At 46.5% G+C, this 27456-nt stretch overlaps 1 protein-coding gene across 2 annotated transcripts in view; it reads right to left on the bottom strand.

Annotated features, from left to right (window-relative positions):
* Nucleotides 1–893: 893 nt before the first annotated feature.
* pex14 (peroxisomal biogenesis factor 14) overlaps nucleotides 894–27456 on the bottom strand; it is a 59770-nt gene continuing 33207 nt past the window's right edge. The window contains exons 4-10 of one of the 2 annotated variants that reach the window (XM_048241697.1): nucleotides 23343–23474; nucleotides 19896–19981; nucleotides 16144–16246; nucleotides 12040–12137; nucleotides 5358–5449; nucleotides 3614–4088; nucleotides 894–2337 (exon numbers count right to left, since the gene is read on the bottom strand). In XM_048241697.1, the coding sequence (XP_048097654.1) occupies nucleotides 2332–2337; nucleotides 3614–4088; nucleotides 5358–5449; nucleotides 12040–12137; nucleotides 16144–16246; nucleotides 19896–19981; nucleotides 23343–23474 (992 nt within the window). In that variant the 3' untranslated portion in view covers nucleotides 894–2331. Of the gene's footprint in view, nucleotides 2338–3604; nucleotides 4089–5357; nucleotides 5450–12039; nucleotides 12138–16143; nucleotides 16247–19895; nucleotides 19982–23342; nucleotides 23475–27456 lie in introns of those variants that run through there. The other variant, XM_048241696.1, reaches the window with a different exon arrangement.

Genomic DNA, 27456 nt, shown 5'->3' on the forward strand with positions numbered 1-27456 from the left:
CAGCCCCCCCACCCCATGCTGGTGGTTAATTGTTCGGGCCAGCCGGCGACGGTCTGGCCCAGATGACTGACTGAATGGCTGCTGGGGGCTGAGGCAGGCCGGCCTCCTTAAAATGGAGATAAGAATTGGAGATTAGGCCAGACAAGGCTTTCTGGGCAGGAGTGCACTGCTGGTCCCACAAGACACTAAATGATGTACAAGTGCATTTATTACAGCTGGGCCTATAAATCTCAGGTTGGCCTGAACTCCAGGGAGAGGTTAATGGATTACAAAGGGATGCGGTATCGAACCTTCAAGAAGTTTATACACCCCATCAATATGTGCAATGCTATTGATCATTTGGACCTTGACAGACAAATTAAATTCATAAACTTGATAATGCACTGGAATATTCGGACTGCTTACTACAAGGGAATGGTGTTTTTTTTAAGAATGCTGTTTTAGGATCAAGGTTTATCGATTGAAATTCTCTTAATAGAGATCCCACTGAAAACGCCACGAGGAGTGCTGATCCCAAGTAAAAATGTGCGAGTCAAGGCGACAAAGTCGCTGTTAAAACATGCAGAGTAAACGGCCCCTCTGAACATGAGTCAATTCTGCTATCTGTGAACATCTTGTTTTCGCAGCACTGTTGCTAAATGACGTACATTATTTTATGCCTGTTTTTTCTCTCCCTGGATAAATATTCAGACATTAAAGATTCATGAATACTAATGCACAGAGCAAGATGATGGCCTTTTTTTGCACTATGTTGCGTATGAGTGCATAAATGCAAGGCATATGATGCTTACGCCCACAGATACAAACACACACACATTAATTGTGTATACTGTGCACTACATAATGGTTGTATCTTTATTCTACATGAAAAAATGACAAACTGACAAACATAATATTGTGCTTTCTGTTGAATTTATTACAAGTACATTATTTACATGTTTTCTGATATTTCGTAATTGCAGCAAACATCAGTTGGGTACATTTTCTTGATAATGAACAGTAGCCAAATAGGCAATTTTAAGGGCGTCATTACAACGAATTGAAGGTCTCACCCTTATGACTCGAGAGCAGACAAACACACGCACAACCAAGCAACTAGCAATCCACACGCAAATGCATACACACACTGTGACAAACACACATACACTCACACAACCAACTCACTCACTCACTCATTCACTGACACACACACAAACACACAGTTCTCTCCGTCCCCCTCCAGTCGGAGGTAAGAGTGATGGCTGGATCTTTACACCCCTCTCGAGTCATCGTGGTCCCCCCCACCTACGCCTCAGTCAAAATGATTTACCTTGGTCGCTTCATAATCTTTTACTATTTCGGATCAATAACAATCCATTAGAAAATTAAAACAACTTTCCCTGGCATTACTGTATGTCGTGAGCGTGCATGGCTTTATCCTCGGCACCGTGACAATGGCTCCGCTCTGATTAAGGAGACGATGGTGGAGAGAGAGAGGTGGCTCTGTGCCTTCTCACTGGGGGAGAGAAAGAGAGAGGGATGGAGAGAGGGAGAAAGAGAGAGAGAGAGAGAGGAGAGAGAGAGAGAGAGAGAGAGGGAGAAAGAGAGAGAGGGAGAAAGAGAGAGAGAGAGAGAGAGAGAGAGGGATTGTGTGGGATGAAGCTTCACCTGCCTCTGTCCTAATCGTGTTACTTTGAAGGCCATTTGTTAAAAGTGAAAATGCCACAACAGGGCCTGCACGCTAATTCTTACTTGTGGAGCTCTCTCTCTCTCCCCCCTCCCTCTCTCTCTCTATGTCTCTCTCTCTTTCTTCACCCTTCCTCTCCTTCACTCTTTCCCTCTTTTTTTCCCGTTCATCATCTGCTGAAGGGGGGGTAATTGGATTAGTTAAGTATTCATCACGTTAGCCTTCATTTACATCAGGGGGTGTCAACCCCCGCACCCAAACCCACCCCAACCCACCCACACCTCCACACAGCAACCCCTCCTGAGCTCCTTCACCAGGCCCAAATCCGAGTGTCAGGGAAAGCATAACTGTCAGCCCTGCCACAGCAAACATCCATTGTTTTACACGGTTTAATTACGAAACCCCAGCACTGTTTCATGTTAAGATTATTCACTGTGGGAGGCCCCATATAATTTGGACTGGAGGGTTTGTCGTGTAATATAATATCATATAACAGGCTTTCGGTATTAGATTTCCGATTTGAGCCTCCTTGACATTTCAAGCTGCATGAACTAATACATCTGTTATTTGTTGATCATTTGATTATTAACAGACTTCATAAACCAAATCAGCCCGCCCTGCTGGAGACTGCCGGGACGCAGCGGAGCCGCCAGCCGCTGCTCTCCTCAGCCCTGTGTGCGGAGAGAGAGAGAGAGAGGGAGGGAGAGAAAGACAGAGAGAGAGAGGGAGAGAGAGAGGGAGAAGAAGGAGCCCATAAAAAACAGCATTTATCTTCCTCGCTCCTACAGTGAATGTGTGTGTGTGCACGCTCCAATACACACGCTAGGGCACACACACACACACACACACACACACACACACACACACACGGTCAACCTGCCCCCATCATCCCCCTTCCGCTCCCCACCCAAACAATAACACAAAGAGAAAACAAAAAAAATCACCCTCAGAGATCACCGTGACGTTATTTTTGATGTCCTTACAGAAAGCAGAAAAAGGCCTATTGTATCACAGACATAACATAAAGCTCACCGCAGACTGGTGATGCAGGTGACCAACAATATGTGATAATGTCCTTTGCATGCGTCTTACCCTTACATGTTACCATTAAAAGTGATGAAAATACAAACAAGCTGAGCTGTGTCCCCAGGGAGCGAAGTGAAATGTACATTTACTCTTTGGTGTCCATCGTTAGGCATTTATATATATATATAGATATAGATATATATATAGCCTCTTCAGTCTGTGTTAAACATTATAGTTTGTTTTACTAGCAGAGTATAATGTTACATTTAGAGTAGACAGCGCTAGTAATTACACATCATAAGGTGACCCGAGATGGTAAGCAGTGGATGCTCTGGACATGTGCGGTGCATGCAGATAGCCATCAGCGAGATGCACTCAAACAAACCCAGAAAGTAAAAAAAAAAAAAAAAAATGAAAAATAGGGCTTGGAGTTGATCTAACCGTTGAACTGAAACATGTTCTTTCTTCTCCAGTCTCCGTCCCTCTCTCTCATTCATACTGTGGGCTGAATTCCACAGTGTGCGCTCGCTTCTTGCCCAGACATGCAATAAACTTTGTGCTGTTATGGCTGTTATGCTGCATGACGATTTAAAAAAAAAAAAAAAGATTAAAAAAGAGAAAAAGAGGATGTTGAGACACGACTCCTAAGAAGGACGGAAGGTTTTTCGCTGTTCTCTCTCCTCCGACACACTGCACACTGGGGGTGAGTGTGTGAGTGTGAGGAGGACGAGGGTAGGCCAGTCTAGGAGACACACAACACACGTAAATTGGAAGCGGAGCAGGACCATTATGGCATTGGTTTGTATGTGGCAATGTGAGTAAGCGAGAGTATATATACATGTGTTTGTTTGAGGTGTGTGTGTGTGTGTGTGTGTGTGTGTGTGTGTGTGTGTGTGTGTGTGTGTGTGTGTTCTAGTCCACCTCGCTCTCGTTGCTGGCTCCCTCCGGGCGCCGCAGCTTGTCCACCTGCTCGTGGAACTGTCCGTCCCCTCCCCTCCTGTCCTCCGTCTGGACGCTCAGGTGCTCTTCCTCGTCCGCCCGGGTCACGTCGTCGTCATCCTCCTCTTCCTCGTCTTCGTCCTCGTCCTCCTCCTCCACCTCCTCCCTCTTCTCCTCCTCGCCCTGCACCTCCATGCGCACCTGGTCCTTCAGGTCCAGCGGAAGCATGGCGCCCAAACCGGGCTCCCCGTTGAGGACGTGCGAGCCCGAGGGCGTGGCCGCGGCGCTGTGGGAGTCCTTGATCGGCGAGGAGCCGGCCGACTCGTTGCTGACCGGGGAGATGTCGCTGCTGCTGTTGGTGTGGTTGAGCGACGGCGGGTTGGACAGGGAGGTGGGCTTCAGTGGGATCTGCCAGGAGGGGATCTTGGGGACGGAGGGGGACGCTGGGAATTGTCTCCTGGGGAAACGGGGAGGGGGTGGGGCAAATAAGAGACTGAGCCACACTTCTTTAAAAACACACCTGACACATGGTAATGCATTGGTACACTCAATTGCCGTAAATAGTGCTTGGCACTCCAAAAGCATTTTCATTCAACATTCAGAATCACTGGCTCAGCATTGGTCAGAATGACAAATCAAATCTAAAAAGCTGTAGGATTCAAGAGCACACAGAAGTAAGGAGCTCAATCTGATCGTAGCTCAATCTCAATCTCATCGTAAACTCCAACTTCTGAAGTTATTGTTTGTACACATACTTTTTGAACAGTTAAGCAGACCCTTTATTAAACCTCTCCCATGTTGTCGGTAATTACAAGGGAATACGCCAGATGTCTCACACACCTGCCGAAGATGTGAAACCAAGTAGCTAAAGTAAGTCTTCAACAAAGTTAGCATCACTCTTTAAAAGAGATCAATTGCTAGATAGCAGTGCATTTGATTTGTACAGGCCTTAAAAACATGTCTGATAACAGATGGTGTGTCTTTGTCTTCATCACACTGTTTCACCCCTATATAAGTGTATTAGACAAATAACAACATCATTTATAAAGGCAGATACAGATTAAATACACAGATTTAGAAAATGTAAAATAGAAAATAGCACCAAATGGAGAGCTATTATCTGTGTGATTTTTTACAGACGCATACAACTACTTAGAATCTTAATTTGCATGACATACATAATCAAATGAATATTAATGAGGGTGTGAGAGAAATGTGTTTTCTGGCAGTGAGGGGACCTGTTGGGTGTACAGCAGGGCTCATTAACCAGTAATGAGCCAGTTCCACTGACATGCCCTGCTGAAGGGGAAAATGTGACAGCTCCAGATCAAAATGTTTCAAATGCAGTTATCTGCTAAAACATCCATGCAGAATACAAACGGCCAAGCCTGAATGCGCCCAAGATGGAAGCCGCATGACTTCCTCAAGTTGGGTACCCGGCTATGCAAATTCCCCCAACTGCAGGCAGCACCAGAATGCCACAGCGTACAGTTAAGCAGTTTGACTTCTCTATTTGATCATTTTATCTTTTTTCCACTCAGCACCTGAGAACTGGGTTAACTAACGGCCTTAACACCTGAAGATAGCTTATATGCCCATGGGTGGCCCAGAGAGCGTGCAGTTACTAGTGTAAATATTTAGGGCAAAGGCTCTGACATGAAGGACTCTGGCCCCACACAGCACAGGCTGAGCAGGAGTGCTGGATGCTGCTAAGTGGCCCTTGTACCTGCTCAGGAGAAGGCCTTTGAGGGACGCTATCTCCGCCTTCAGCTCATTAACAGTCTGGGACTCCAGCATGCGATTGGTGGTGGAGGAGGCCTGTGGAGAGAAGAGGGGGAGAGACAGGGAGAGAGCAAAAAAAGAGGGCAAGGGAGGGAGGGAGAGAAAGAGAGAGAGACAGAACAAGAGAGAGAGAGGGAGGGAGAGAGAACGAGAGAGAGAGAGGGGGGGAGTGAAAGATCATTCAAACAAACACTCTCCTCGCTTAAGTCCTTAGCTCTTGCTCTTCTAAGTGATGAGTAAATGTTATAACGGAAATATGATATTACAACCATGAAGGAAAGGAATAGCATCCATCTAAAGGGGGAAACTGTTTGTAAATCAGACATGGGGACCTTCTACAGAAAGAGAGTCACTTAGTTGATGTATAGCTATGGCAAAATTTCCCAATGTGGCATGCACACATGGCTTCTCAGTGCATGCTTAATGTTTGCGCACTAAAGACAAAAGGTGACGCAACGATGCAAAAACAGATGAACTGACACACATATAGAAATAAAGACTGTTTCCTTTCACACACTCCCAACTCACAGTGTCAAGCTCAGAGTGGCTGAGGAAAAAAAAAAACAGGGGAAATACAATTGAGGCCTTTCAGCTTGGTTTTCTGACGTGGAAGATTTCGCCATAAAAAGCAAAAGAGAAAAAGCCAAGTGGGAATTTAATCATGGCGCTTTTACATATTTTTCCATATTTCCGACTGCTGATTTGAGCAGGACAGGGGGGTTTGATAAGAGGTCTCCCTCACAACAATGGAAGCATTCATTTGGCACCTGAGACTGAAAAGGGAGGGGGGGGGGGTTATTACAAGTGAACGTTATCACATACCGCCTGGCATGGGATGAATTGCCAAAGGGGAGTGATGTCCAATTGAAGTGGCCTCCAAATATTTGAATGGCAAATTACCATCAAAAATCCATCTCTCTATTTTCCCCCTTTCTTAACTGTATTTTAAGAACAGATGGTCTAATGAGGTCATCGAACAATGACCGGTAACTTTAAGAAACACAAAAACACAAAGTTTTAAAAAACAAGAAACTGTCTGGCTCGAGCTTGCTGGAGGGAAGCTCTTTAAATGTGTTTTTTAAAGGGCTGCCTCTCTTTCAGCTGAGGATCATGTACAGCGGCACTTGTGCATTTTGGAGAGCTCACTCTTTTTAATTCGCCGGCTGAGCCCAGGGAGAGAGGTGAGCGTTGCAGACTGCAAACGTTTGCCAGGATTACGGGGAAGGCTCTTGGGTCTGGTCCCGCGATCACGGCGAGAGTGCAAGTGAACCAACAACAACCCCGCTAGGTGTACCTGCTGCTTTGAACCATCCACACAAAAACAAACAGGTCTCCTCCCAAAACCAACCCACCCCACCCTCAGTACTCTCCACAAGGCATCCAGGGAGACGTGAGAGAGATGAAGGAGCAAGAGAGACTGGAAGAATGGAAGTGAGAGAAAGAAAAATAAAAGTGTAATTAAGAAACCGGGACTCACTAGAGACAGCTAGTTAGCAACCACAGACCCCCTATTGCGTGGAAGGGTGAGCTGGGGAGGGAGGGAGGGGGGCAGGGGGGTAACTTGGACTCTTGTGCATGTAATTTAATCTAAAGGAAATTAATTGAATCACATCTGAAAGGGATCAGACTCATTTACAGTGGAAAGAGGGGGCTTTGGAGTGAGGGGTGTGTGTGTGTGAGGGAGGGGAGTGAAAGAGGTTGAAGTTTCACTCTCCTATCGGCTACTAAACCCCTCCTGATAAGGTCCTGTGTGTGAGTGTGTGTGCATGTGTGCGTGTCGCGTGTGTGTCGGGAGGGGCGGTCTCTTTCTAGGGCCCATCTGATCTAACCTGTGCGTATTACGCCTGATGAAGACACTCTTATTACAGGCTTCCCCTCATTACAGCCTCCTTAATCCCCCCGGTCCCCACGGCCCCCACATAATACGGCTGGAATGGGCTCTTTCCTCACTCCACCTTTGGATATGAAAAAAAAAAATAATTGCTTCAGTGGCACCGGCTTACACTTCCCGAACATAAAATCTAAATAAGAAAAGGTGGGAAAAAGACTAAAGATATTAAGACTGCCGGGCGCATCACTCCACTGCTGCTGCTTTTGCTGCTGCTACTGCCACTGCCGCTTTCTCAGGTAGTCGCAGGTAACACTCTTTCTGCCTGTGCTGTCACTTCCGATCATGCAAACGCAGGTCGGGCCAACAGCCATTAAAACTTGGGTTCAAGCCTTAGGCCGGGCGCTAGCGGAAGTGTTCATCCGGTTGAGTGCGGTTACGGGTTGGTGCGTCTGGAGGAGCTGGGGGACGGGGTGGGGGAGGTCAATGGTGTTTACTGTCCCGCACACTGCTCCTTCTCAGCCTGGTAATTACTGGAGGAGGCGGCGGAGGACAGCTCCGTAGCGCGAGGGTTTCGAGCACAGGGCCTGGAGACAAGCCTCGACACTGAATACATTAAAGCCTTCCAACGCCTGCAGACCATTAGCGCTCCGATAATATCTTAACAAGGAGGAATTTAAAAACGTCTGAATGCAAATTAATTCAGTTACGCGCAGTGATAGTATTCCCCACCACTTGTAAGAGAAAAAAGGGGCATGTATATTTATGGTGGAATTGGCTTCAAAATAAATCCCCAGGGAGGGTTTGGAGTGAAAACACTAGAACAATTTATTTCAGTCTATTTATTCGCCATCCCAGTGGCAGAGCCCTCTTGCTACAAATTGAACAGTTCCTAATCTTTCATGTGCAGCCGCTAATAGAGTGAACTATCACTGAATTTAAACAGCGGAGCAATTAAAGCAAACGAGTAGAGATCTGTGAAGGGAGAAAAAAAAAACGTAAACGAACACTTTTTCTTTGCATGTATAACATCCTGAAATAAATTCATTTAGCCAGAACGACTGGAAACACACTCTGCCTTCGGGAATTAACATTAACAAGTGATAGTGAAGCAGGGAATTCCGCCGGATGAAGATTAGATGCTAACTTGAGATGTGACACAGCACAGAGCCTGTGCAATAAGAGCACGCCAGGCATGTAAATGTCTCGCCGCGGCGACCCGGGCGCGTTCACCACAGCAAACCCAGTGTGTTTATATCAGCACCGCCTTGCAACATACCCAAAGAACACACTGTAATTCGGTGGTTTGGGACTATAAGAAATGTTTACTTAGCTGCCGAGGAAACAGAAGTTGCCATGTGTTTTGGGTTAAAGGCACATTTCCGTGTTACGGGCCTTAATTGCCAAGAGCGGCGTGCTGCGAGGAGGAGGGGGGACAAAAAGCCAGAACTGAGAGAGAAGGGGCAACTGAAAATGATAAGTAGTGCAGCGGCTCAACATGTGTTTTTAATCGGTCGCCCCAGACCTGAAAACAATTTTCCAATTTCCCATATGGCTCGAGACAACAGGGGCCAGCATCCCTCACAGAAAATTTAAGATCAACACTATGGCCATAAAGCAGACTTTATGATTTGTTTAATGGGTGTTTTGATGTGAAATATACTTTTTATAAACTAGTGCCGTCCAACAAGGCACTCATGGCAAATGAGAGCGACACGCTTTAATTCAATTTCTCTTTTCCTTTTTCTGTTTGTTTATTGTTTACGTCTCTCCTTTGACTTTGAAGTGAAGCAATAGTCAAATTGAAGTTAGTTGGGGAAAACGAAAGTGTACTCAACAATAGACGGCAGCAAAACTCCAGTTCCTCGACGTTTGATTAGAGGCCTGCCTTGTTCACTGATGCGGTGCAAGCTTTTTGCTGAGTCAGGGAGTACGGATAAAGGGACATTGGGAAAGGGACTAAGGAGGAGGCCCTGAATGGTGAGTGGACAGTTTTGATAAACTTCAGAGGGAACAGAAAAGACGAGAAAAGAGCGGGTGGGGGAAGGATTCATATTTTTCTCCCACAATTGCGCTTGAAGGCAGATGTGTTCACATATGCTTTCCTGCTGGATCCAGATGCTACATTCAAACACCCATGTGCTTAACAAGCTGTGGACATAAAACATTATCTCAGTTGCAATTCAAAAGCTTTTTTTCCTACCCGTTTCGCTGGCACCGATTACAATAAAGATTTACCATAGTGTTAGAAGACACAAAGCGAGGCTTAAACACTAAAAGGTACGTAGACACAAACTTTAATGCCCAATTTTTGCCTAGCATGCAGGCAATGTTTTATGAATTATAGACAAAGGCTTTTAAAGAGGTAGTGAAGCACATATAGTGATGATGAGGAATGTAATGAAAGGTAATGAGCAACCAAATGGCTGAACGGGGAAAACGGTGACAGGAGAGAAGCATGATGTAGTACCATGAATGACAAACACAACTGGCAGATGTTGGGATAACACTACATGGGCGGTGTCAATTTTTGGAAGAGCTATTTTAGAATTAGATTCTAACACAATCACTTGGAAATTACAGTTATAACACATTGTATTGTGCAGTGGTATTTCCCAGACCAACTGACTGATGTTCTGTTGTTATTGTGCAAATGCCTCCAGTTTTACCACAGCAGAATTACTTTCATAAACTATATTTTGTGTAAATTTGCAAAAACTGAAATGAATCTAGTGAAAGCCTGGTATGGGTTAAAATGTAACCACCCTCGAGTACAGCACTATTGCTTGTTTTTATTCAGAAAACGTATGGCGGTACATATGACACAGCTCCGTTAAGACGGTTAAGACAGTTAAGACTGCTTTGGAGGCTGAAAAGTCAAATTGATGGCTGCAATAGAAACGAAGAGGAAGCAAAAGATGAGGAGTCTCTAATCGTTGCAGTCTTAAGACACACTGCAGCTGATATAAGAGATTAGACGTGTGGTTTTTTTGAGAGACGAGCTCGCGAGGAGCCCTCAGATCCAGCCTGCCAGGCAGTAAACATGCTGGCCTCAAAGTGCCTCCTAAAGACAAGCTTGGAGGGTGGCTTGGGCCTGTCGCTGGATGGGAAAGCCTGGCCCTCAGACACCAGCCACCACACCTATCCACCGTATTCGTGAAACCCTGTAAAAAACATTTTTCATCTTCCGTCCATTCTATTTACATAATAACTTGGTGCAGTCTCAGCAGGCTAACTAGAATAATCTTTAACTTGACAATTCTGCACTCAATATGGATAGTCTATATGACTGACAAAAAAAACAAAACATATAAGTTTACTTTTACATGGCTTAAGATACGTCAGACACTGTCTACCATCACATTAAAATCAATACAACGCAGCTTAGGCCGGAAATAGAAAACCGGATTTCTGAATACTGAAGTGTGGTGTGATGACTTCACCCACTGTTGGCTCACGAATATCATGGACAGGACTTGTGCCTTTACCGCAGCTCACACATAATCTGAATCTTGAATTTCCCCTTGAGGATCAAGAAAGTATCTATCTATCTATCTATCTATCTATCTATCTATCTATCTATCTATCTATAACGCCCGTCAGTGGGAATGTTTATTTACTTAATCTTTTTTTTTGCCAGTTCAAGGTATCAGTACCAATAAAACGTTGACAGTTGGAATTTTTTTGGAACTGCATTTCATTGTCTCTGTACTTGTACTCTGCACAATGACAATAAAGTTGAATCTAATCTAATCGAATCTATTTTTTTACTGTCCGATTGTTTTTAACTCTGTGTTAGGGCTTCTCAGAGGTTGCGCCTTAGTTTGAAAAAGTAGGAAGAGTTCAAGAGGCAGCAAATATGAGATGCCTTTCAGCCATGCCATGTCATAAATCTACTTTCACATAGCAGAGTCAAAAAAATTGCAGGATGCAGCATGATGCCATTGGAGGACGTCTGAGATTAGTACTGTGAAAGGAATGTGACCGATTCATAGTCAGATTCTTTCTCATCTCAAAAGAAGACCCATGACTTCAACCTTACTTGTTTTTCTAACAAAAAAAATCCAACAGTGATTGTCAAAGTCAAAGTCAAAGTCAAAGTCAGCTTTATTGTCAATTTCTTCACATGTTCCAGACATACAAAGAGATCGAAATTACGTTTCTCACTATCCCACGGTGAAGACAAGACATATTTTGCCAATTTAGGTCCACAGACAAACATAACATTCAAGTAAACAAAAAAGTAAGTAAATAAGTAAATAAGAGGGCACATATAATAATGAAAAAATAAGAGCAGCAAAATTTGGTTGAAATTGTGCATAGACAGTCAATAAAATACTAGTGCAAAGTCAGGCCAATAAAAAGGCTTCGGTAGTTCTGTTTGACCTAAGAAAACGTGATCATGAGAAAGGAATGCCTATAAAAGAAAGGAATGCCACTTATTTTTTGTGCACCGGTGATAAATATTTGTGAGGTTGGGGCAGTGTCATGTCAGAGACAACAACTGAATATATGCAGGCATTTCAGAAAAAGGCACACAGATAAAAATCTACCTGAGAGAAGCATTACTGTTTCTCAACCAGGCATCTCAGTTTGACAGACCAGACCTGAAACTTGCTCAAACGAAGTCAGTCAGACTGTTTAAGTCTGAAATATGCATAGTCTATATCAGGGACATCTCCCTTTAGTGAAGAGGTGTGTAGTACTGCAGAACCATTGTGTGTGTGTGTGTCTCCAAAAGAAGGGCCATGCAGTGTGTGTGTGTGTGTGTGTAATTGAGTAGGAGGGGTGTGGATACCTGACAGGTGGTCAGCTCGTTAGACAGCTCCTGGATCTTCTGCTGCTGCTGCACCAGCAGCTCCTGCACCGAGGCCAGGGTCACCTGCAGCTGGGTGACTGAACACACACACACACACACACACACACACAAGCACGGACGCAGGCACACAGACATGCACGCACGCACGCACACACACACACACACACACACACAGAGTGAGAGAGAGCCAAGGATAACAAAGTGAATATAAGGGACCATATTAAAAAATGGATTTCCATACAGACAAGGTTGTGAGCCACCTTAGCGCTCATTTGGAGAAAAACCCTGATGAATGAGCATACACCGCTGACGAACAGAATCATTATGGCAGCCGTGTCCCGTGTCAACAGCAATCCAACACACCCCCCCCCTGTTTTCGCCAGAGTTATTCAGGTTTTCAAAAAGCACATTTTTCTCCAATTACCTTCAGCTCCAGCAAACTCCTGTGATTTGATTTGCACCTCTGTCAGTAATGTAATGGATACGTACAAAGGGAGCCGCACCGAGATTAATCACAACTGTCTGATCTTCTATTAAATCACAGTCTATAAACCTCCATTAGCTGTCTAAACATGGGTTTCAGATGCATCTCCAATGTTTCAAACAACCAACAAGGCAGCAAAAAATATCTGACTCCCTCTTATTTGGGGGCGGAAGGAGGGGAGCCCAGACGAAGTGTTTGTGCTAATCTCAATAACTGCGGCCCCTCCATTTTTGTTTTTCTTTTTCACCGACTCGCTCCCACTTTAAAGATTGAATCATGCGTTTAAGCGGTTGGGGATGGCACTGCGAGGATCGGAGTGGAATAAAAGGCAATAAGATGGGGGAGAATCTGGAGCTGGCGGCGGTGGGTGTATCGTTTCAGAACACACAGGGAGCCTGTTGCCGGCCGGCTGACTGGCTAGTCTTGCCCCCCCCCCCGCCTCTGCTTCCAGTCACACACGTATTCCCAAACAATGCATTAGGTTTCCCCCGCTGATTATGTTACAGAAAACCAATAAAAGGTGCCTATAAATCATGCTTGGCAAAAAAGTGTTAAGTCTAATTGGATTAGCATCAACAGATATTAGAGCTGTCGACTGTTGGCTTCGCAAACACTCGGCTACTGGTACGCCCCTCGACCCTTACAGTCCCACCCCCCTTTCTCTGCCCCCGCTACCACAGGCTGTACTGGGAGAGAATGGGGTCTTTCAAAACACAAGCTAACGCACATCATGAACATTAGCGGTTGTCCTGCGGCAGACACCTCGTGTCCACAGCTCGCCCAGAGCCCTGCGACAGCTGTTGGGTAGGCAGGAGGGCTGAGCTGTGGAGAGGGTGGATAGAGGACAGGGAGGGAGGAGGACTCTGGCTGAGAGCGTGTGAGACGAGGGATAAGAATGTGGGGACACCAGTAGCCACAGTCTGGTTACCAGCCATTATGGGAATCGCGCAATAAACACTCTGTATTAAAAACAAAAGGACCACAATGCTACCGCAGTAGGCAAGATGGTTAAATACACACTTGATGTCCTTCTGGCATCTGGTTAGGTGTCTGGTTCAATGCCCACTGTGCTCCTTAGAGTATAAAAGGCAAAAACAGGTCCTCGGGATAATGTTTTCAAACACTCAACGTGAGTGACAGACACTGTCTGGCCCCTGGCCGCAGTTGAAACAAATGCTCTCTTTGTAGGAGCACAGGAGACAGGGGGTGAATTTGAGATGCTGCGCGAGTGGTCTCCCCAGCTGCTGTGCGGAGCCAGGCCAGGCCATGTGTGTGTCTGTGTCTGTTTGTGTGTGTGTGTGTTTGTCTGTGTATTCAGTAAATTATTCAGTAAATACCACCACATAATGTACACTACATATGTCCGGGCCCTGTCTGTGTCTTTAATGGCCAGCTGGTCACCAATATGCTCCTTCGGGCCGACAAAAGGGGGCCCGGAACAGCCGCCGCAATTCCATCATGGGCCTGCTTGTGCCGCTGAAGGCCTTCCAAGACCCATTCATTAGCTGTCTGTGTGTGAAGTTGTGAGGGGGGGGGGGGTTTGAGGGGGAGCATAATGGGAGTCAGGGCCCACTCAGAGGCGGCCGCCGCATTCAAAAGGATACATCACTTTGGTGCGTTCGGTGGCGGAGAAACACATGAACTTTAACAAGGGGCTCGGGCAAAGGCAGTCCGCGGCTATTACTCACGTTGCGAGGAGAGGAAAGGAGAGGAGAGCAGAGCAGTGAAGGGAGAGGGGGGTATTGTGTGGGGGGCTCTCAGTGTAATTGCAACCCTCTCCCCACTGCTAACTGAAACAGTCATTAACTACAATAGCAGCCTCGGCTACTGCAGCCACAGCAAATTATATCAGCGGTGTGACGGACTGAGTGGCTGGGGCGAGGTAGAGCTTTTTCCGCCTGGAAATTCACACACAGGAGTGACAGGTTTTCCTCAGGGCAACTGTGCTGTGTGTGTGTGTGTGTGTGTGTGTGTGTGTGTGTGTGTGTAGACGGACTTGCATGAGACAATAAACAATGCCCAAGTTCCGTCGTTGTATTTCTTCAAAAGGGACTAAAGAGACAGAGACAGGCAGAGGGAAATATGTTAACAGAGGAAATCTCCTTTTTTTGCATACGTGGAACACAAAAAAAATATACGACTCAGAGTCTCATTTGTTAATCAGATAGAGCAAGCCACACACAGCAAGCCTTGCACGCCATACACACACACACACACACACACACACACACACACACACACACACACACCATTGCACTGCACAATAGACATGCAAGATTAGATTCAAATACGGAAGATACTAAAATGGTACTTTATCTTCAGCCAGTCTGACCCCCCTGACCGCTCACAGAATAATGATTTAAAGGTGTATTAAAACACAGCAGAATGGATGACTATGCTGGCAACTGGCAATGTCCTTTGGCAACTTAATTGTGCATTCGATTTGCTTATTTTGCAACCCAGGGCCTCGTAAAACAATGGATGTGTTGTGAGCACGCCAGAGAGAGCATGACGGACAACGATATCCACACAGCCTGGGTAAAACAAAGCGTTTGTTTCCTCTGTTTGCCTGCCTGGGAAAGGAACACTGTCCAATGGCTTCCCTTTGCTTTCGCCAAACTGCGGCTAACTACGGACAAAAGACAAGGGCTTTTCTAGTTCTCAGTGTAGATTACCTTCTGTCATCATTTCATCATACTCCCAATGAGTTGTTTCCAATATGGGGCTTACAGTCATAAACATGAATAAATAAAAACAAACAAAAGAGCTCCGCAGCTGTGTTGAGAATGTTTTGCATCTTGTTGTGTGTAATCTGTCTTTGGATCACACATTGGAGGAGAGGCTTATCAAACTCTCGTGTCTATTGCGCTGATGTCCTTCTTGGCTGCTGCACAAGGCATCCTTTAAACTGGAGGGGGGACACAGCGGTGCTTCTGTCCTTCGCGGCAGCACTAACGAGACAAAGTTTCTTTGGGTGAGAAATGTCCCGCGTTCAGCTTTCATGCTTCCCGGCTTGTTTAATTACACACGGGGGCGACGGGGAAACGAGGGGGGGGCCAGGGAGGGGGTGTGCTGGCAGGGGAGGTATGCGTCCCTCACAGTCAGGCGGGCTGAAATTCCTCACCTGTCCGACTGCGGCAGACGCACCTGTCACCAAACACACTTAATCACCAGCACAATCCTGGTCCCTCGCACACACACACACACACACGCACCCACTATGAGCATACACATATACACACACGCAAACATGCCCAACACACACATACACATACACAAGCACATACACATACACACACACACTTCCATGCCAGAAATTAAAATGAACTTTCTCGCCATGGAGTTTAAGGGGGTGTGGGGGTGGTTGAAAAAAAAAAAAAAAAATGCTGTCATTTCTCTCGCCCTCATTAATATTCTGAGGTTAAGAGCTTTTCAGCGAAACGTAATTAATTGAGGCTGAGCTGACAGTAAACAACCAATTTCAAATTAAAGCAAAATGACAGCAGCGTCATTTGTAAAATGTGAGCAGATTTTGGCGACAGATAAATGAAGGAAAATGTTAAGGAGGGAGGAGAAGTGATGAAGATATTAATCTTCACCTGTCTGTGTCAGCGTGCCACTCATCTCCGCCATGCTGGCCTCCATGCGCTGCAGATGCTTCTTGTCCTCGCGGCTGCCCATAATGAGGGGAAGGATGTACTTCTGCAATTAAAGACATGACACACCATTACAATTTCCACAGAAAAAGCAGCTGAGAAGGGGGGTGGAGGGAGGGAGGGAGGGAGGTGGATGTGTGTGTGTGTGTGGTGGAGGGGGGCACGGGTAGTCATCACTGAAACCTCCGAGTAAAAGGGACAAAGGGGTTGACGCCCACGGGGGTGAGTGACCAGTCGTCCACTGCCACCAACACACAGGGCTGATGGATTTGGGACAATGGGGGAGGTGGGCAGGACATTTGGAACCAACTCACCCCGGAGGTTGGAAATGAAAGCAAAGAAAAAGAAAAAGAGAGAGAGAGAGAGAGAGATCTGTGGCTCACCGGAAAAACTGATTCAGTCTGAGTGATGTATTTATTCTGTGGAGTATCACAGAGATGGATGGAGAACGGAGAACTGAAAGTGAATATGGGAAAGACAAAACCGCCAGAACTTGGCTTCACTGTGGAGCTGTCTTTCAGGTTTTCAGACAAAATCAAAAACTGACAGACACAATACTGGTTATGGTTAGTCTAACAATGATTTACTGACTGAATGGTTAGTGTGAGACTGTACTGTGTGTGTGTATGCATGCATTTATATATATATGTGTGTGTGTGTGTGTGTGCGTGTATGGATATGTGTTGTGTTACTAGTGCAACAGCAATGACTGAGAGCCAGTCCTAATGTCTGTTATCCTATCCTCTTGGAACATAACCCAGAAGAGAGAGAGCCTACCACAGTGGGCCTACCTCATCTGAGGCGGTTCAAACAGGGCATAGTTCAAAGGAGAATGCGGAGGAAGTGGCTTTTTAAGAAAGAACACATCTTCCCAGTAATTCAACTTACGCAATATAACACATTGTGGTGATTCTGGCATTCTATATATGGTCTGCATAGCTGAGATGTTTGCAGTGTTTATTTTGGTGAGAAATGGCGCCGAATGTTATTAAACTGAATTCCGAAAAAGTCCACGTCTGTGCAACACCCCATCCCCCGGCCGCCCCGCCCCTCTCAAGTCTTGGTGGAAAGTCTTGTGGTTTTCTCACTTCATTCAGTGCAATTTGACTCAATAGCTGACATCCAGGCCAAGAATTAAGCAATGGGGCGTGACTCCGGGTTCAACTTCATTAGGCCTTTCTGCCCACGGGCTGGCGGATCCATTAGAACATGTCACCTTCCGCAGACAATTGCTTGTCAGAGCAAAGCCTTGTACAACAAGCACTTCTCATGCGCGCGCTCTGAGCATCCAGGTTTGGCAGTCGCTTCCAACCTTCTGCTCCTTAAAAGTCGCCCACCACTTAAAAAGTGGGTGTCAAGAAAACTCCAGACAGGAGATCGCCAAGTGTCTGTTGTTTTTTTTCCCCTTTTTTTTTTTTTCGCCAAATGTGGCACAAGGGACAGGGGCAAAAAAAATGCACTCGAGCTTAATGAGGCCCCTATCAGCTAGTGTCGCAGGCAGCCTGCTCAGTTTGCGTCAGATGCCATATTCAAAACAAAAAGATGGGTGTGACACTTTTTCAAAATCATGACCAACATACATTTTACTTCCACAGGCATGTGTTTGTTAAAAGGGGGCACTGTAACATCATTTCAGCACTATTCACCAGGCTCTATATTGTCTTGTCTGTGTGAGGAGCAGATGTGAAAAGAGCCATGACAACACCCAAAAAATGCGGAGACACTGTGACAGACAGGTCCAGCAGCACGAACAAACAACCCAGCAGGAAGCCGTCTCCGAGCGGAGCCGAGCAGTTGGCCCAGGCAACTTTCTTCGCAGCCAAGCCAGCGTTGTTGACACCGGGAGAGGTAATAAACACTTTTAAGTTGAAAAAGATTAAATAAGTGTCAACACCGTCGTAATTAATAAGTTGGCTGCTGTGCGCGCGGCGGTGGCATGACGTCCTATAGCATATATAAAGTATGCAGGCGCGGGGAGGGGGTGCGAGCGGGCATATGGCACGCCTGGTGCCCGCTCTGGTGACATGATGGTAGGCAGTGGGTTCACGCCGGGGAATCCCACCTCCCATACCACCGTGGGCATGCGCCGACGGCACCGCACCGCGCCGGGCACAGGGCAACAGGACGGGCACGGCAAATGACAGACAGGGTGTGAAAGACGACGTGAGAGAGAAAGAGGTCGAGAGTATGACACAGAGAGAGGGAGAGGGAGAGAGAGAGAGTGAGGGAGAGAGGAGAGTGAGGGAGAAAGAGAGGGTGAGAAGGGACAGTGAGAGAGAGAGAGAGAGAGAGAGAGAGAGAGAGAGAGAGAGAGAGAGAATGCTGGGGTTGGTGATGAGATAAAGAGTGATGAGGATGTGTGAGAGATGAGATGCCGTATGAAAGAAATATGAGGAAATAATGCAAGCAGATACAAGCCAAAAATAGTTTTTCAAATAGATCTCAGAGAGAACACACAGAAAAAAGATGCAAAACAGAATCATTTATTTGGTCGTTCATGGCTTGCCTGCTGCATGCACACACACACACACACAAAATCATCATCAGAACACATGGTGTCACATTTCCACCATCTCGTCTCCCAGCAGGCCAGTGACAGCCCAGCACTGGGCTCTCTGCACCCTGGCACTCCTGCCCCTGTCCAGCCCCCTCCTGCAACCACCCGGCCAGGTCAGGGCCGTCTGCCATGATGCCTACACAGGCCCAGGCAGCGGCAGAAGGCCGGGGAACCGCGGCGACTGAAGTGGGCCCGAGAACGGTTTCGAGCGAGCGCTCCCCCGCAGCCTGACGCCAAGCCTGGGCCGCGTGCGCCCGCAACGACAAATAAAGCGCCAGGAGCCCGCTCCGCTGCGCATGACATCATGGGAGTGCTGTAAGTCAGTGACAGTCTCTCACACACTTACACACACACGTGGACACACACATGCCCAAGTGGGCAACACAAACACACACACACAAATTTGGTCATCTCAGGATGGGAGGTTGGGGGTGGGGGTGAGTGGGGGGGTTCATATGCTTCACTCCAAACCACCTATAAAACTCACTAATCGACTCCACATGCCACTCTGCGGTCGGCGTGGGGATTAGTGTTGGTGGGGAAAGCAGGCCCATGCGCGCTCGGCAACCTCCCCTCCCGCTGCCCGGCACACTACCGCGCACACTACCCCGCTCAGCTCACCACCGCCTTCGGGCCGAACAAACGCACAGCCCAGCACAAATACATCCTACACACACATACACATCAAAGGGACATGTGCCGAGGCACTGACCGAGCCGCTTTCCTTTTTTTTTTTCATCTTTTTTGTTCCAAAAATGGGGGAGGGGGGTGAGAAAGGCAGGAAAAAAAGTAAAGATCAGGGGGTTGTTGAGGAAAAGGACTTAGGTTGGGATGAGGTCATGTCCATGACGCACACCAGACTAGCCTTAGCAACTAAAGATGGGGGTGATCTTCACTGCACATTTTGGGCTAAACAGCCAATTACCTACTCAAACAACCATACAGGCTAACAACAACGGAAAAAGAATTTTCCCCGAGGGGGACAAAGACTTAGCACACTACTAAACTATAGTGGTGTTAAGCACACACTCAACAGGCTACTGAGCACAGCTGCTGAAAACTGACAAGCCTGTTCCCTTGTTACAATCTCTTGCGTGGACCTAGGAGACATTGATGAATGAGTGGGGGGGTGACCTACCCGGTAGAGGTGATGAAAGCCAAAGGCCATGCCAGCCATGATGATGGCCAGAGCGCCGTAGTCTCTCCATCTGTACCCTGGAGCACCTGTAGGAGGACACGGACACAAACAACAACAGATGAGCACACAACGCCACATATTACTCTTTCTTAAGGATGACAACAACTCAAGCAAGTTGTCATACTTGCAGCAGTTATTAAAACCGCCGCCAGCTAGAAGCAAATGTAAATGCAGGTGGGGTGGGGCTGGGGTGGGGCTGGGGAGGGGGTGTTGAGAGTAATTGAAAAATGCAAATGCTACATTTATTTTGCTTGTGATGTTATAGAGTAAGCTGTGTTTTAAACCATACTGAGCAAGACCGTAATCATCCTCCGAGAATGCCAAGAGGAATTAATTTGAGTTTGGTTTTCAAAACAAACAAATAAATGGTTTCTCATCAAAACTGACAAAACAGCTGAGTTTATAAGTCATACTGTAGATGTTGAATGAATCATGACAGGTTTTGCATTCAGACACAAAATGCTGTTAGCAGAGCAAGGAAAAGAATGCCTATTTGATGAACAGTATGAGCCAAGGCTTGGGCTACACCTGCACCTGCTGTATACGTTACATGAGGAGGCTGAGAGTCTGTGAGTCAACATGGGGAGTTTAGTCAGTGGAAATCCCCCTCCGAAAAAAAACTCCCATTTCTTTTCTTATATAAATATCCCTTTTCTCGCACTCATTTAGCAATGATGTCACTAGCGAGTGTTAATGAAAGTTCAGTTGGAGAGGGTTCTTGTCATGAGGATTGCCTGCACTTTAGCAAAGTCACTAGCAGCGTAGTACACACCAGGAAATGCAAACCACATCAAACCCTTCTCACATCCCCCTCTGCTCTCACCCTTTCTCAGTCTCTACAGAAGGTTTACCCAGCAAAAAAGAGAGAGAGAGAAAAAAGAAAACAACCAAACCTGCCCTCGATATAAAAAAGTAAGCAACTCCCGCAGCATAAACTGACAAGAAATGACAGCAGACATTTGCTTAAGAGACAAGCAAGTCTGTCAGGACTCACACGAGATACAAAGCAGGTCCTAACACCTGTGCATACCATGAATCAAGCAAAACAAAATAATTGCAGTGAAACAAAGTGTGAATGATGCTAAATAAAGTCAAAGGCTATATCCTGCTTGACTGAAAAAAATTGTGCATAAACACCCACCTAGTTCCTGACTATAAGAACCTTATTAAATGCTAATTAAAGATTCCAGAGACACCAGTCATGTCCTATTTCAAAGACATCAGTTACACAATATGCATTATTTGACAAATGGTGAGAAATTTAGCAATAACATGTATGGTTTCCCTATACTCCAAAACTAGAAGGGCATTCAGTCAGTTCAGACCTCCGAAAGTTAAAGAAAGAGAAATAATTTGTGGATCCACCCCATGATTTGGATCCACTTCAGACAAACAAACCACAACGAAAAACATAACCTTCTTAATAATGGAGCAAGTACACTTTGGCCAAATTGACTCTTCGATTTGTTTTTGTAATTTCTTTCATGAAGGCAAATCGTGTTCCTGATGCTTTGAGGAAAAAACAAGTCACCACGGTCGATTTAGCAGCTGATTAAATTTTTGATGACACTCATGCGATTTGACGTGTAAATACAATTCTGAAGTCATTCCCTTTGCTGTACGTCATTCGAGGTTAGGCCAGGTGATGTTCCTTGCCTCGGGGCACTTGCACTTCCACAGCACATTCAGGCAAGAAATCCCAAATACTCCAATGCCAAGTTACTCATCAGATTCTGTCATTCCAGCCCAGACAGTAAACAAGTGCATTTCATGAACGTTTCAAGCTGTCCCTCGGGTTTTTGGCAGAGCAGGTACAACACAGGATGAGCTGTGGCATGCGAAGGTTGAGGACTAACAAAATTCACAGGACATTCGACTGAATTGGGCCTTTACTGTGGGCTTTGCTGCAATTTTATTACTTAAACACACACCAGGCTGGAAGGTAAACAGACCTGTATAAAATAACACCTGCTTAATGCCAGGATAAGCTGCAGGACCTAAAGAGGGTTTAAGACGATGATCGGCTTTAAGGTCTAATGCAAGTTTAGAGCTGAGATGTGCCAATGTTTCCAGATCCATGGCTGGTTGACAAGCTGCTACCACTGCTGCTGAAGTGGCCTTGGAGGGAAGGCGTCGGTGGGGGTGGGGTGGGGTGGGGTGGGGGTTCGAGTCCTTGACGAGGATGGCCATTCCTCTGGACTCTAGGAGGCCAACCCCAACCCCAGACCCAGCCTAGCAAAGCCCATCTGAGTTCAACGCCACCCCTCCCTCCTACAACCCTCTCTCCCACTTCCCATTTCGCCCACTCTCTGGGACTGCTTTTTATTTGGTCACTTACGGTGTGAGGCTAGAGCAGTCCATTCCCCCCGTTTTTCCAATCTCCTCTCAAATTTATTGGGTTCAGAAGAGGCCTTACTGTCCTTCCGCGGGTTGAAAATAGAGATCAGAGTATCCATTACTCCGACAGAGATGGATGCGGGTCCCCGCGTATCGTCCCCGTAACAAGGACATCACGGAGAGGTGGCCCCCTCTTCTCAGCCTGACCCCCGTACAAGACTCGCGGCACTCACCTCATTATGCACTTCTCTTATAGCCGTTTTGATATAAAACCCCCCACTATAGTCCGGCTGGAGCCTAACTACATGGCCATCCCATCAACATCACTTTCATTACAAAACATGAGATGCCGGGAGTCAAGGACGGTGCAGTAATAAATGAGGGTGGAATACATCTGGAATCATTGTCATCCGGGTTAAGCATTATGCGGACTTTCTGCATTCTGCATTGGTAAATCAGGCGGTAGTAGCGGCGGCCGGCCGGCTCATAACCCGCCGTGGTAATAAAGATACTGGTCGGCCAGGCCCTTTCCTGGGTGGCCTCGAGAGGGAGGGAGGGAGGGCGAGAGAGGGAGAGAGAGACGGGATTGCGGCAGATCAGCGTGATGGAGTGGTCAGGATATCACATGGCCCACATTGTCATAGAGTCGGATCGGAATTAATTACAGGCCTTTGCAAGTGCCGGAGCTATGCGTTACTATGTTACAATAACCACAGCTTTAGGAAGTGGCAGGGAGAGACTTACTGTATGCATTTATTGTAAATATGGCGATGAATCGAGAGGACTGCGGAGTAGACTGGAGCAATCAATTATAACCAGGGGTTAGACTGTTTAGTCTGTTCTTGGGCTAAACTCAATCGGCACACTTGCATACTTCCATTCATGGAGCTCGCAAAAATGACCCGTTCCAAAGCATTAGGGGCACTTTGGTGGAGGCCAGCTCCTTTGGTCTCTCACCACGGTCACAGTAAATCACTGTGTGCGTGGGGAGTGGGGGGTGCAGGGGTTAGTGGTTACAATGCATGTAGAGTTGAGCAGAAGGGCACTCACTGTGTGGTATAGGGGCCAGCTGGGAGGGGTGTATGAGGTGGGGGGGCACCAGGGGGGTGGGGGCCAAGGCCTGCGGCTCGTCCGTGACGCCCGCGCGCTGGATGGCCTGCTCCACTTCCTCATCTGTCAGACCTGCACAGAGAGACAAAAACAAGAAAACAAAACACCATCAGATAACACCAGCACTTTTACAACATTTCTGTTGGTAAAACACAAAAGCTGTCCATGGACATCCAAGGAGGACACTTCCTGGTAAGGCACAGGGCTGTCAGTACCGAGCCCTCTGCTCCATGGGGCCAGGCTGGGAGAACTGAGGCAGTCCACCTCCAACACTATATTTCCCAGGTGGAGCACTCATACACCCTAGCCAGAGAAAATGCATTATTTTAATTTCTTCATTGTAATGTAAATGTATTACATAATTTTGCAAATGCCAATATAATTTAATCTTCAGATCTTTTTTATAATGATTTTAGGGATGATTAAATTGCTCAGAAGCTCCCTGCTGGAACATGAGAGAACGGGGAGGGATCTAATATTAACATTTCCTTTTGTGTGAAGACAGGGCTTTATGTTTCCAATGCCACGCTCAGTCACTGGTGTCTTTTTCGCCGTTATTTGGCATCAGTAAGTAAACAAGTAATATCCATGGGTGATGGAAACAAACCCTATTACTGCTCTATTTCGGCACTCCTGGCAAGAAAATCTACCCTGAGTGGGAACTTCAGATAGAAAGCAACACATTAATTAAGTACATTCGCCAAGCTATTTAGGAGGGAGCTGGCTTCAATTCCGCTTTTTTTTTTTACTCAGTATAACCTAGTTCAAGACACATCACATCAAGGGGGCATCCATTCTGCTGCCCTGACCTTCTGTTTGTCCAGCGAGCGCTGGGGGTCTGTCACTTCAGTCTTTATTTATTTAGTTCCGCACCTAACTGAGTGGGCTTTCCCTCTTCATGCTGCATTTCTCCTCTGTCAGGGCCCCGCTGAAAGAGCTGTTTACTACAGCCGCTCCCAAGGGCTTTCGGCCCATTCAATTCCGGCAGCTCTCAAGCTCCGCTGCAGCGCGGGAGGCAGGAGGGGAGAAAAAGGCAGAGAGGATTTGCTCCGATTGAGATGTTTAGAAGAAAGGAAGGGGGGGAAAAAAAGACAAGACAGACGTTTCTCCTCTCTCTCTCCCCCTCTCTCTCTCACACACACACACACACAAACACACACACCTCCACCTGCCGGTTGAAATAAACCCATCAGACACCGAGTAGGCGCGGATGCCCATGAGTGTGGGCAGGCCGGAGGCGGCCCGGGGGAGGGAGAGGGGGGATTGGAGGGCTGAGCCTGCAGCCTGACGAGACAGACACCTGAAGCACGTCACAACCGAGTTTCCGGATCAGCACGCGTCCTCGGGGACGCAAACTGTTGAACTCCACCACATGCCGACGCTGGTGATAATGATGACGGAACAAGGCGCTTGCTTGGTTAAACAAGGGTTAAAACGAGTGCAGTGAAGATGGGAGAGCATGTGTTTCTGGAAAGGTGGTGGCTGAGGAGGCCGGGGTTGGGGGTCATTCCCTGTTCAGCTGTGTCTCGGCTCTCCGGCACAAGGGCGTTAATGTAATTTATACACCGCCACCATTTTCATTAAAATGAGCATTTAGTCACTTTTATCACTCTGGCAGAAAATCCTGAGGTTAAGGTCAAAGCCACAAGGAGGGTCTTTTTATAAGAGGGGAAGAAAAAAAGAAAAGAAAAAAATCCGTTTTACGGCTGCACACCAACCTGGAGGCCCCTCGGGGACCAAGATGGCCATGAAAATTGTTGAATAATTTAGGGCAAATATTGGCCAGCCTGTCTTGCATGGCAGTCAAGGGTGCCAGGAACCAGGCGAGTCCGAGTGCTGAGCTGGCGCAGTCGGTCTGCACTCGTTGTCCAATAAGCAATAACGTGTCCCTGGACCCATCCATTCATCTGACCACAGTAGACTTGGTGGTGGCAGAGTATTGAGTGAGACATGGATGCTCCTCCACTCTTACCATATAGCAAACATACCCCTGGGAATGTCACATTTCCTACTTTCACCTTGCAATGTGAGATGCTGATTTTTTTTTCCCCTTTCTTTTTTTTCTAAACCTTGTTTTCTTGAAGTGCATTAACAAAGAAAATGTGTGCACACGTTGTGTATTTGGATGTATGCTGTGTACAGCTACCAAAGGCTTTTGCTGCAGATGAAACAAATTTGATGCATGCAGATTCATTATAAAAAAGGGGTTTTTGTCTTGTCAAATTTAAGCTCACTCATCCATTTCTTTTGCTCTGATCTCTTTATTAAGACAACAGGGTGTCGAAAATGAAAGGCCCTTTTGAGATGCGTTTGGAAACAACAAAGACCACGAGGTGAACCCCAAGTTTTACATATTAAAGGAAAAAACGGCCATCGTGAAAGAAAACCCTGAAATTTATTACGGTTTCCCAAACCTGTGGAGTGACCCTTCAGACCCCCATTTCAGATCGACCCGCTTAAGGATGACCCCCCACACACACACCCCTTCCAGCTTCAGACATAAATTAAACCTAATGACGACACTGTAAAAAAAGAAGAACAATAATGGAAAGCTATTCTGTATTTCATTATACTGCATTATTTGGTGCACCTGATACACGCACACAGCCTGTTTATGAGTCACCGTATTAGCAGATGCTCAGCCCAAGCATTTGCTTTGACCTTGCCATTCTCATTGGGGCATGAAATTACGGTGGTGGCACCTCGATATTACAGCTATAAATACTGTAAACTGCATATCTGGGCTACGTTTTCTATTGTCTTTCAACATAAACCTGATCGGTATTTATTTAAAGGAAAACCCATTGCTCCTCCCGTTATTTACAGCTCTATTTTCGAAGACCTTCTTCTCCGCTGTTTTCTTTTTTCCCCTCTTTTACTTCCCTCCATTTCTCCCCCCGCCCTATAAGGCAAGGAGGCGACACGGTCAGCCATAAAAACAGCATTTCTCCAATTCTGGCACTTCTGAACTTTATGGGTTAAGAACAAGCACGAACAACCAATTATAAAATTGCTTACTAAAATATTTTGGGTGCTAAAAGGTGAATGCTGTTTTACTGTCCTACAAGGACTGAATTATTAAGTTGTCCTTGAGTGAAAATTACTTACATTTTGAATATGAAATCATAGGTTGAGGGGGGGAATATAATATAATAATAATGTCAGGGGTCATAAATAGATGGAGGTCATTGGGTTATGGTGCGGCTGAAATGCAACTTTGGCCCGTTTCTCATGCAGGCGTTCACATGGTGAGATTTTGCATGTCAGGATTGTGTCCCCGGGAAAGGTGTGGGGGCCGCCGCACAATTGCTTGCCCTAAATAATGACCACTCTCATAGCTTATTCATTTATGTATTAAAAAAAGCGGACTCTGCTCTCATTTCCCTGCTTTATCGCCTTCCCGTTGATGACAAAGTGGGCAGAGAGCCGGGGCTAGGTGGCGCCGTGGAGTAATTTATAACCACATCAATCCCTTCACCTTCTGCGCAGGCCTTGGTCATTGCCATTTTTGTCCGAGAGGTGAGTCAAATAACCTCCCTTGCAAACATCAGCCCATTAATATCAGGGATGATGAACCATACCCTTACCTACATACCATGAGTGTGGTGTTCGACCGACAGAACCTCTCGGTCCCCGATGGCCTTCCATCACCACTGAGCACCGCACAGAGGAGGGTCACGACTGGACGGGTCATGAGGGCCAAGCCCACATACGGGTCAACATACGGGTCAACAATATCAGATTTGGGGCTCAGGCCCAAAATCAGCTTCTGTTCCTTTCTTACAGCTAGAGGGCTGAAGCAGCACTTATCTACTACCTGAGAAACGAGACCAGATGTGTGTATTTTTCTGTGTAGTCTGAAGTTGTAATGTGAAATGAAACGGCTTCCCGAATATATAGTTAACCGATGATGATCCACGGATAACAATGAATGCAACCTACACCCAGGTCACATGCGATGCCAGCTGCATGCAAAACATGTACTTGCGCACGAGACGCCGCAAATGAAAGTTCTTGTTTTGAGACATCATTTCACAGTGACAGCAGGACGGTC

The sequence above is a fragment of the Alosa alosa genome, chromosome 4 (assembly GCF_017589495.1).
Source record: "Alosa alosa isolate M-15738 ecotype Scorff River chromosome 4, AALO_Geno_1.1, whole genome shotgun sequence".
Classification (NCBI taxonomy): Eukaryota; Metazoa; Chordata; class Actinopteri; order Clupeiformes; family Clupeidae; genus Alosa; species Alosa alosa.